Source organism: Triticum aestivum, chromosome 3D, assembly GCF_018294505.1.
Source record: "Triticum aestivum cultivar Chinese Spring chromosome 3D, IWGSC CS RefSeq v2.1, whole genome shotgun sequence".
Lineage (NCBI taxonomy): Eukaryota > Viridiplantae > Streptophyta > Magnoliopsida > Poales > Poaceae > Triticum > Triticum aestivum.
The window spans coordinates 490,243,577-490,255,167 of NC_057802.1; the positions used below are offsets into that span (position 1 = coordinate 490,243,577).

Consider the following 11,591-nt stretch of genomic DNA (forward strand, 5'->3'; position numbering starts at 1 on the left):
TTCAGTCGGTCGGTCAGTTTCATGTCGTTTTCAGCGATCTGAATGTGCAATCGTTTTGTACCACCTAAGAACCATCAAGAGTTCAAGGCTGTTTATAACTGATGCATTACAAATATCAATATATAGGACTCCCTCTGTTCCAACATAAGTGTCATGGAACTAAAACCACGACACTTTGGAACTGAGGGAGTATAAGATGTTTTGGATATTTCAATATAGAGTACATACGAACCAAAATGCGTGAACAAACACACAAGCGTGTCTATATACATCCGATTCACAAAGAAGTTAGAGCATCCTATATTTGTGAACGGAGGGAGCATCTGTGTGGGCTGCTGCACAAATGCATGCCACTACCCAATCCTCAGAACAAGCTACCATCCTTTCCAACCTAAGAACAAGTACTAAACCATAGGTTAGGACTTAGGAGGCAGAAAGGGGTGACCCCGGGAGGGATTTGCTATGGCACCACGTTTGCTCAAGTGCCTGGGCGAGCTTGAACATGACGGAAAAGCGGAACTGGGTGCTACCTAAAGTACTACACCTGATTGTTCTACATCTATTAGTAGCAGCACCATTCACGTTTCAAGAAAAAAATGACACGAACCGGCAAACGACGCATTCTCAGCGTCTCTCAGTTTGACAACATGTATACATGACGACGGTGCAGGCCAAGAACAGCACCATTCACATAACAGATCACATAATTCCGCTGCAGTAGTCCTAGATAGCTTGATCGATGTTTTGTCTGTAAAAACGACGAATGCGTCTGGAGGGCCGAGAGGATATGTAACTGGTTAACTCTTGATCCAGGTACTCCACCAAACCAATGTCTCTGACAGGATCAAAACACCTGAAGTCAGCATTACTTTTGATGGGGCAATCCAGGTCTTTGACTATTCCATCGGCATCCAAAGTGTAGTACTGCCCACCAGAGAAGTTCTCAGATTCATCCGGGTGGTCAATTTGGAAGTTTCCGGATGATTCACTGAAGGAATATGGAAAGGCAAAAACATGCCAACATATTTCAAGAGTATGTCTGCTAGGCCAAAGGCAACTGATCTGGAAGTTTAAATGCAACATTCAGGCAACACATTTGCTGCTGCGGTTAATAGACGATTTCAATTTATCTATCATGTATGCCCCGGGCAGACAAACCCCCAACAAACTAGTGAATCAAGTCATAAAGACTCTTAGGTTTGTTTCAAATACGACCAAAGAACCAACCATGAGATGATCAGATGTCATGAGTAGCACTAAATAATTTCAGTACGAAAAGAAAAAAATGATTGAATGTCAAGAGCATACCAACTTCACTTGGTGATGGCTGTACTGTACAGCACAAGGTGATGTCCTCTTCACAAAAGTCGGAGCCAGACGGAAGTGCTTCAGCAAAGAAAAACACAGGAGCTTCTCTAGCACAGGAAGGATCCTTCGGCCACGCCATAAAACTAGTATGGAAAGAATCATCCATATTGAACTCATTGTGCACGGAACCAATGCCATAGATGACATGAAGCTGATAATGTGCCGCAGTTTGCTGAGCATACTTGCGCAACGCTGCATCCGCTAATTCCACCCATCGTTTGTACCATCTTATGAGAAGGTTCCTCCTTCTAGTGATGAGTTTAAAGGCCGCCGTGAACCGCTCTTCAAGAGGAGGGTGTGGCAGCTCATCTGGTAGTGGGGAAGGCAGCAACATGGTGGAGAGGCGCAGAATGTCAGCTGAGGAAAGCCTGTGTTTGCTGTTGAGCAGCGAGACAGCATCACGTTCCACAGAAAGCACAACGGAAGAAGTGAAGAGCGCAAGGGCCGCAGGTTTCAGATGCCGCGCTGCCTTGTCAGCCGCTTGAAAGGCGGCTTCCAGCTCCGATGCCGTCAGACGGAACGACGACAGGGCAGCACCGCGTGCGGAGGCAACAGCGGCACGGAGGTCGGCGCGGGAGAGACTGAGGTGCCAAAGGGCATCATCATCGGAGAGGCCAGGACAGAGATGGTGAAGTGAAGCAACCAATCCATCAAGCGAACACTGAACTACACGGCGTATGGTACAGTTGCTGATGAAGGCGGTATCGATCCGGTCACTGGAGCGAATGGGAAAAGCAGCAGAGTACCAGACGGAATTGACGATGATGTTGTGGACAGGGTGTAGAGGGCCGTAGCAGTGACCGGCGATGAGGAGGCCACGCGAGAGGGTGGTCCAGAGATCTTCGGTGGGCAGACGGGAGATGGCCTCGAGGTAGTAGCAGCGTATCAGGCCAAGCATCCTCCGTCGCAGTGTGCGAGAATCCGGTCTCTTCCCATGCGCTGCAGACACCTCCTCGTCCCTGGAGGAAATGGAGGCCATGGCAGGCAATACTGCCTCCTCTGCCATAGGGCGCCAACCTGCCTCACTGTCACTTTCAGCACCAGATAAACACTCGACTTCATCCAGTTGAAAGTCCCGGCCACCAAGATATTCATGACAAGTCGGGTGCACAATCGTTTTGTTGTTCATCCTACAAGCACGGCAACTACCTGCGTTTACCAGAAACAATTTAGGGAATTGCTCAACAAACAGCACATGTATCTTGAGACATGGCAAATGAGATAATCCATACAGGTATTGAGACATGTAAATTCTGATGATATGAAAAATGTGGAACTGATAACATACCAATCTCGGTCAATGGATCAACCGGCACACACAATTGGACGTTGCTTTCATCGCAGGCTGAGGTTGGGGCAACTGCTTCGGTGAAGAACAGCATTGGTGCGCCTGATACAACAGAACCAGAAACAGAGATCTTACGACAGGCCAAGAAATTGATGTGAAAACAGTTGTCTAATCCCTCTTTACATAGGCGATTCACACCACAAACAGAGTGCAGAACAAAGTGCTGCCCCGATTCGAGAGTGTGCCAACGCAAAGCCGCTGCCACAACCTCAAGCACTGCCTCTTCTGCGCTGTCTATGTGCCGTGGGCTGAGCATTACAGGCGCCGGGACCAGGAGGGGAGGTACGAGTGCACGGGAGAGATGCTTGATGTCCATAGGTGAAAGCGTGTGCTTAACACGCAGTAAGGAGGCGATGTCGTGGTCGACGGCAGGCAACACGGAGGCCATGAACAGCCCAAGGGCCGCAGGGTCGGGGTGCCGCGCTGCCTCGGCGGCCGCCTGAAAGGCGCCAAGGGCCTGAGCCCGCATCGCGGCCCGTGCGCTGGACCTGCTGGTCCGGTTCGCCTGGGCGACGGCGACGGAGAGGTCGGCGTCGGCGCACAGCAGGTGCCACAGCGCGTCGCCGGCGGAGAGGGACGGGCAGAGGCGGCGGAGGCAGTCCAGCAGCCCGTCGAGGGAGCGGCGGCAGGCGCGGGCGAGGACGTCGCCGCCGATCACGTCGACGGCGGCGCGAAGGGGGGAGGCGGCGGCGTACCAGATGGCGTTGAGGAGGATGTTGTGGACGGGGTGGAGGGGCCCGTAGCAGTGGCCGGCGGCGAGGAGGCCGCGCGCGAGGGCGGCCCGGAGGTCGGCGGCGGGCAGCCGCGAGAGCGCGTCGAGGTAGTAGCGGTGGATTAGGGTTAGGAGGGCTCGCCTCATGGCGCTCGTGTCCGCCTGCGCCCAGGCGCGCTGCCCGTGCTCCTCCCCTTCCGCCATGGGAGGTGGGGTGAGGTGACTGACGCGGGCAGGCCGGGGTTTTGCGCTCGGCGGTGCGGTGCGACCGAGGGTTTGCTCCGCCGGTTCGTGTCGAACCGTCGATAGGTATTCTACCACGGGCGCGTTAGCGAGCCGGATAGAGCGGCTTTCTTTCTTAAGAAAGGCGATCTCGCCTCCTGCCGCTGCCAGGGCGTCTTCCTCCGCCGCCGTCCTCCGGCGGCTCCCCTTCGCTGACGACCTCGGTTGTTGGTGGTGAGGAGGGTCGCCGGATCCACGCGTGTGGATTGTTTTAGGCATTAGTTTTTTAGGATTTTGGATTGTTCATCGTCATGATTTCAGCGATGGCGATGGCGGCGTCGACTAATAAATCTTCAGATCCTTTCCCAACGAGGCGATCCGTTTTTGGGTGGATTTGGAAACCAGACTGTTCAAGTAAGGATGATGCGGCGGCGGCGGCATCCTCGTGGTGGACCTGTGTCCTCGGGCTCCGCCGTTGCGCCGACGTTTGCTCCAGCGCCGCCGTGGAGCTTGGAAGGTAGTCCAGGAGCGGATGCAGATTGTGGTCTGCATCGACGGCATCTGGAAGATGGTGGATCTGGGTTCGTGGTTCGTGGCAGGCAGGTATGGTTTCCTCCTCCAACGTCTTAGTTGCGCGGGGGTGCCGGGTCTGGAGTTCGATGGCGTGTCCGGGGTGTTGCCCCGGTCTGATTCGTTCAACGGCAATGGCTTCACCTTTATTGGCGAGCCACCTTGGAGGTCCGCAAAGCTGCATATCAGCGATGGAGCCGCGTCGAGCTCGGGTGTGGAGGTGATCCGTCATTTTCTTCTTTGGTGGCTGCTATGGTGGTGCCAGAGGCAGGTGACGGGCGTTGGTGTCAAGCTAAGAGGATTCTTCAGTCTTGTTTGTAATTTTACTTCTTGGCTGGTGTTCCTGTATGCAAAGGCTAGCGTTCTGTTGTCTTTTTAGTTTTGTCAGGTCGGTATATACGTGGCTTGTACTATAATCCTTATGATATAAATAAGACACGTATTACCATGCAAAAAAAAGAGCGCACGCCACATGGGTCGGGCCCAACTTTGCGGCAGCTCGCATCCAGCGCGCTACACATGCAGCGCGCGACGCCGCGACTGCATCTTTTCCACTTGTTTTTAATTTGTTATTTTTGTTTCTTTTTTCTTTTTAGGTAAGATGCGAGACATATTTTGGAGATAAATGAGATGACACCTTTATTTTTAGGAAAACACTGCCCTTCAGTCGGCGGATGCAAGCACAGCGTCCGCTGCTTGCTTAGCCGTCGGATCAATCCTGATCGAACGCCCACGTTGGCCACAAGTCAGTCCCGCGGTAAGTTTTTTTTTCTGTAACAAGGGTCTTGTTTCAGTAGATTTTTGCAACATAGGACTAGTTTCAGAACGAGAAAAAACGATTTGATGGTGAAGATTTTTTTTGCCTACAACAGGGATCTTGTTTCAAAAGGTCTCTGCAATAGACGTCTTGTTTCACAAAGATTAAAAATGGTTCGATGAAGACGGTTTTTTTTTAGCAAAAAGGGTCTGGTTTTAGAAACATAGTCCGAGTTGCAGAAAGCGTCGAGGAGTGCCTCATGTTAGAGAGTGAGTGGTGAGACTTTGCAATATGAGGCATGTTTCAGAAATATACCTTCAGTTGCAGAAAACGTTGAAGGAGCGCCTGGCGTGAAAGGTCGTCGTTGTGCTGGAGTGGAGCTGGCAGTTGCTCGCGGGGCTGAGGCAGAGGAGGAGCGGCAACTCTGGCGAGCGGCGGCGCCTAGGCGCGTGACGTGTTGTCTCGGCGGACCTTTGCAACAAGGTCCTTGTTGCAAACCCCCTAAGCGCAACAAGGTAGTTGTTGCAAAGGTTCTCGACTGGTCGGGACGGTAGATCGGACGGCTATTGTTATAAATGTTTCTGCAACACCGCTCTTGTTGCAAGGGAGGTCACGCATGTGGATGGGTAGATCGGATGGCCATCCTCGCATCCTTCCAATGGACAGTTAGGTGGCGGATGTTTTCTACTTATCTTATTTTTACATGTTCATGTGCTTTAAAAAGCGTTCGCATGTTTTTAAAAATGTGTTCCTGTAAAAAAAATAAGGTGGTTAGGAGTTTAAAAACAAAAATCATGTCATTTTATAAACTTACTCCTATATTATCAAGATCTTATGTACATTGAAAAGGAGCTTGAGCAAGTTTTTTAAAAATTGTTCATGCAAATTTTGAAAAGTGTCCGCGTGTTTAGAAACGTGTTCATGTAACTTTCAACAAAGTGTTCGCGTGTTATTTTTGCTATGTTCGTGCACTTTCAAAATGTGTTCGCGCGTGTTTAAATAAATGTCCATATAATTTTGGAAAGTGACTCATTTGTGTTTTAACAATTGTTAGAATAATTTAAAAAGTATTCACGCGCTCAGAAATTTGTGCGATTTTTTAAAATTGATCGCACATTTTAGAAATAAAATCATGTTGTTGTTTTAACTCTATCATTTTCAGAAATGCACATATAAAAAGGAAGTGGGAAAAGCGAAAGTAGAAAAACTAGAAAATAAAGGTAGAAACACAGAAAAGGAAAAATAATAGGAAGAAAGAAACTTGGAAAATCGATGAAAACCAACCTAGGAACCCCATTGAAAATCACAGAAAAACCTGAACTTTTTTTGTGGGGGGAAATCAGAAAAACCTGAACTAGAAATGAAAACTGCTAGATGCCCCCTAGGCCGGTCCGCTTTGAGACAACCTGCAGGTGAGCGTGTCATAATGAACAAATAGACTTTACGTCTACCACTGATTAATCTACACGGTGTGTTTTTACAAATTCTTGCCCCCCACCCCCCACCACCAACAAAAAAAAGTTTTGTTCGTAGCATTGTTCAAAAGGAACAAAAGCTTGTAGATTTTTTTCTGTGCATGATGAATTAATCATGTTTTTTTAAGCCCTGAACCGTAGAATTATTCATGTATTGATTTTATTAATGTTTTTTCATATATTTGGGAGGTTTTCCATATGCAAATTCTTTTCTTTGCGGGGATTCATATGCAGATTCAGAAGTTATGCTGATGAAAACAATGCATTCGCTTTTGTGGAAATTTGTGTGGGTGCAGATCCATGTTAATGGCGAGTAACTATTCTGGTGATGGATCAACGAATTTGTGAGAACTCTTTTTTACTTGCCTAATATTCAGAGATTTTAGAAAATCAATGTAATGTGTTTATAAGCTCTGATTAGTCCTTGATCCTAAGAAATTAGTGACAGTTTCTGGTAAATCTTGTCACGAAAGCGAATGTGGGATTTGTTACACTGCTAAATGCATTGCTCCCTGTTGATACAAAACATGTATCATCGAGAGCATTCAGAGATTGAATTTTCCTGTGATCCAAAGCTGAAGTGGGAATTCAGATTGTTAAAAACACATTGCTAATCTCACCAGTAATCTATTGTTATGTGATGTGAAGATTTGTTTTCGTTGTGTGCGCTAGTGTTGTTAACTCTGCATTGCTACCCGTAAGAACTAATACTAAATCCCCGGTGTTACATATCCTATTCGCCAGCTAAAACAACGAATTTTGAATTCAGGTGGAGGGAGAACTACGCAACTGCATTGCAAAGTGCGAAAATTGTGTCAGATTGTATAGCCCGCACGACCCAGATTATGTCAGGGTATTAAAACGGTGGAACCAATTTCACCAGTTCTATGCAACTACCTTTTTCCTAATTTCACCAATCCTACGAAACGATTTACCGTGATGCAAGACCCAGCCGCGACCAAGGCTCACGCACAGTCCATGGACGTGCACTACTAGGAAAAGGCCTACTAATGGCGCACCTAATTTGGCCATTAATGGCGCATTAGTGGTGCGCCATTAGTAGCACACCATTAGTATATTTTACTAATGGCGCACCACTGGTGCGCCATTAGTATCTGGTATACTAATGACGCACCCCAGATGCGTCATTAGTATATACAACAGTGCGCCATTAGTATGCCTCCCAGGGGGCCATGTATACCCAGGTGCTTTGGCATACTAATGGCGCACAACAACAGGATGCGCCATTAGTAACTTCGGCATACTAATGGCGCACTGTTTAGTGATGCGCCATTAGTATCCTTTGGCATACTAATGGCGCACTATGATGTGATGCGACATTAGTATGAATATTAGGTTTTTTTTATTTTTTTTATTTTCTGTTTTTTGCACAGGTTACAAAATGTATAATTGGACAAAATATAGACAGCACACATCAACAACAGATTCATCGAATACAATAAAAGATTAGTCTCTGAATACAATTCATCATTTTAGTCTCCGAATACAATTCATCATATTAGTCTCCGAATTGAAAAGACCGAACAAAGATAGAACATTATATTACAAGTCTCGAGACCGCGAGTTTGTCTTCACATTACAAGTCGATATCGATCATCTAAACTACCATCACATAGAAGAGAGATGCGGTCATCACGATGAGCATCATCACGATGAAACTCGTCTTCATCCGGTTCCTCCAACGCTCCCTCCCCTCTCCCGCTAGATAGCGAGCGTATCTAGATTCGGCCTCGGCCCTAGTGGCGTACCCTTTGTAACTGTTACCGCTGAATCGGTGAACCTGTCTCCGACACTCCTCCCAGTCGTCGTAGACTCCGGGAACCTTACCCTTGTACACGACATACCACGGCATCGCTATGCAGTAGCCAAACGAAACGTTAGTACCAATTCACAGACAATACATAAGCAATATATAAGTATGCAACAGAACGATCGGAAGAGAAAAGCAAGACATTAATAGCATCGATTACATCTAAGTTGAAGGACTCTCAAAACCAAAGAGACATACTACAAGTTCATTAAAGTTTAATTACAACATGAGCCAATCGATGTTTCAGAACTAGACACAGCATCACTGCTTTCGACTCGACTCAAGGGACCGGAGCGTGGATGAAGCCGCCGTCTATCGTGGGAGTCATCAAACAACGGGCGTTGTCAGCCTGTATTTGTAGGATTGTGTCGATGTCACTGTTGGACGGTTGATTTCTGAGGTAGAACTGCCCCGAGGTACGAAGGACATCTTGATGGATGATTTCCGCAAACTCCGAGTGGATGCGAAAGAATTCTTGTCTGATGTCCGCGTCCTGGATTGCCGACACGCTCGCGGCCCAATATTTGAGTCTACTCGGTAGCAGAAGTTGATGATGGTCCCGTACGATCGCCCGCATGTGATGGATGGCGTAGTAGGCACCCTTCTGACCGCCAGGCGGCTGCTTGACGCAGCAGAACGTCGTATTGTGGGAGAACACGTGCTTGTCGTACTTACGAATAGGCCTGGTGAAGGTGCCTCCAGATTTGACGTAGCCGGGGAGAACATCATCAAGAACCTTCTTGACATTTGTGTAGTCTACGTTCGACTGACGGTCCGGGTTGAAATACGTGGCCATGGAATATTTGGGGCTTAGGAGGATGAGCGTGCAATGTGTGTCACTGCAGAAAACACGGAATGTTAAAAGAAAAACGATCGAAATCTAAGAATTCATATGTTACGGGGCGGTTGAGGGGAGGACTTACTCGGGAAAGTAAGGCACGAGGAAGTTATCCTTATCTTGGTTTGCCAGAATGACGCCTTCGAGGTAAGAACTCGCGACTTGCCGGTCCCCAGCGCTGCCCAAGATCTTGGCACGCATGTAGAAGGGGTCGACTATCACGATGTCCGGGGTCTTGTCGCGAATGATCCGCATCTTCATACTCAGCGAAAATAGCCGAACGAAGGTGTAGTGCAGCGGATGAAGGTTCAACATAGCGTGGATGTCATCAAACCGCAGGACGATCGTACCCCCGATGGAATTATCCACAAAGCCCTTGCCCTCTGGCACCTTGGCCGCGAAAACCGGGTATGCCACATCCTTCTCTCCGAGACGCCGCTTCTCCAAAGAAAGAACACTGTCATGCAGACTCCGCATAGCACCGGTTGCAGCATCAAGCATATTTCTCGGTAGCATCGGCCTACCCGCCACATGCACCCTCCTCGAGATATCCGCAGTTGAAGGTGGCCCGTCCTGAGCACGGATCGTACTCGGTGCCGGCTGGCCCGCACCCTTGTTAGTCTTTCTTTTGCGTGCCTTCTTCTTCTCCTGTAATGGGACCGAGTTCTGCTCACAGACCGCCTTCTTGAGTGTGTTGGGGCTGATTATATTTCGCACCTCGCCTATCTGAGGCTCGGTGAAGTCGGCAGCTGGAGGCGTCTCCTGAGAGCTGAACTGCAGACGACGCCTGTTGCAACTTGGCTTCTCCGCGGTACCAGCTAGATCGCACACGTCTTTTGTTGGGTTGGGTTCTTGAGAAGGAGGCCCCATGAAGTCGCCACCGTCCCCATGATCGGCAAAGTACTGAACGACGTTGGCAAATGTATCGTCGTCGTCGTCGTTCTGATCCTGTGCCATATGCATGTTTGGATCCAGTGGCATAGGGATGTCCAGCACCGTTGCGGCGGTCTTGCCATGGGGCCGACTTGGCGCCGGCACGACTGGCGGTGTTGTCTTTGGGGTGGTGTCCCCCGCCCCCAAACGAATCTGGCTCTTCGGCCAAAGCAGGGGCCAGCTCAGGCAGGCGCTGAGGGTCATCACGTCATCATCGTCGGCCCCGATGGGTCGAATCGGAGGTAACAACTCATCGCAGCCTGGCAGCACCCGAACCAGTTGAACCCTAAACAAGTTGGGTGGCATCTGGGTACAGTGGAACAAGGGGTTGCCCGGTTGAACGATTTTGCCCTTGGCGACATCGACCAACTCGTTGTTCACGAAGTGCAGGAGAGTGCACGGAACGTCGGCGGCGCCCTGCGAAAACATGTAGGGCGTTAGGGATGCCCAGTCAAAGGCAAGGAGATGAAGTCCTCGGCCGAGAGAGGCTTAATTAGTTACCGTGATGATGGCGTCGAGCTCGGCTAATGTCGAGGCACCACCAACGGCGGGCGTGCAGTTGACGGAGGGGCCGCTTGCTGCAGAGGTGCCGGCCGGCGTACACCCGGGTGCATTAAGCTCCCGTGCCGGCGTCGGAGACACCAATGCCGCCTCCGCCGGAGACACCAATGGCCCCGCCATCGCGTTCTGCGAGTTGCTGGCCGTGAAGCTAGGAATCGGGGGCGGCCCCTGTTGGCCACCCGCAATCCACGCACTAATCCCCTGGATCAAGGTAGGCACAATGGCGGTGATCGTCGCTCCGAGTTGTTGTTGCACTTGCTCTTGGACAATCTCCGGAATCCGCGCCACCTGTGCCCTGAGTTCTTGAACCTCGCGCGCCTGGCTTTCCGAGCTGGTCTTTTTCTCCTTTCGCCCACCAGTGTTATAGTATGACGACCATTTTGTCGACAAGCCTTTGCCGGCCACACGACCAGCTGACGTCGGCTTACTGAGCTTATCCTTGTTCTTCATTACATTCAACGCCCTATTTAGAGTGGTGTCCCAAGGGTTGCTCTTAGTCGACCCCGCGCTACTGCTTTCAGTCGCCTGCGGAAGGAATGTGAACCATTTAGAAATTTGGCTTCATTAATTAGAATGCAACCATATGGAGCTAATTACGCGGGGGTGTATTCCTTACCAGAACAAGCTCAAGCGCCCTGGTCTTCGGATCCGTGGTAAGCTCCTTTGTTTTCGGGTCCTTCTTGTACCGGGCCCTGACAAAGTTCCTGGTCTGCTTGTCACCGTATTTATCGAAGAGGGGTGGTAGGCCTTGCTCGGCACGGTCCGCCGCCTCCTTGTCCCATATAGGCTCCGCCACTCTGTAACCGCCGGGACCGAGTGTGTGTTCCCCTAAGTTCAGCTCCCGCATTTCTTTCCCCCACTTACTTGATTCGGAGTTTGCGGTGCTCGAGCAATTGATCTTGAAGTCGTTGTAGTCATCTTCGGTGATCGAAGGATTTTTCTCCTTGATCTTCTCATAACTCTCACCTTTCTCGAT

At 49.6% G+C, this 11,591-nt stretch overlaps 1 protein-coding gene across 2 annotated transcripts; it reads right to left on the bottom strand.

Annotated features, from left to right (window-relative positions):
- Nucleotides 1-266: 266 nt before the first annotated feature.
- On the bottom strand, nt 267-3,964 carry LOC123075053 (uncharacterized). 2 transcript variants are annotated; one of them, XM_044497740.1, is made up of 3 exons: nt 2,657-3,964; nt 1,309-2,517; nt 267-835 (listed from the first exon to the last, which is right to left on the bottom strand). In XM_044497740.1, exons 1-3 carry the CDS (start codon nt 3,927-3,929, stop codon nt 798-800), a joined length of 2,520 nt encoding a protein of 839 aa, XP_044353675.1. In that variant the 5' UTR covers nt 3,930-3,964; the 3' UTR covers nt 267-797. The 2 variants fall into 2 exon arrangements, with proteins under 2 accessions (XP_044353675.1, XP_044353674.1); XM_044497739.1 differs by lacking the exon at nt 267-835 and having other exon boundaries at nt 1,185-2,517; nt 2,657-3,963.
- Nucleotides 3,965-11,591: the final 7,627 nt, after the last annotated feature.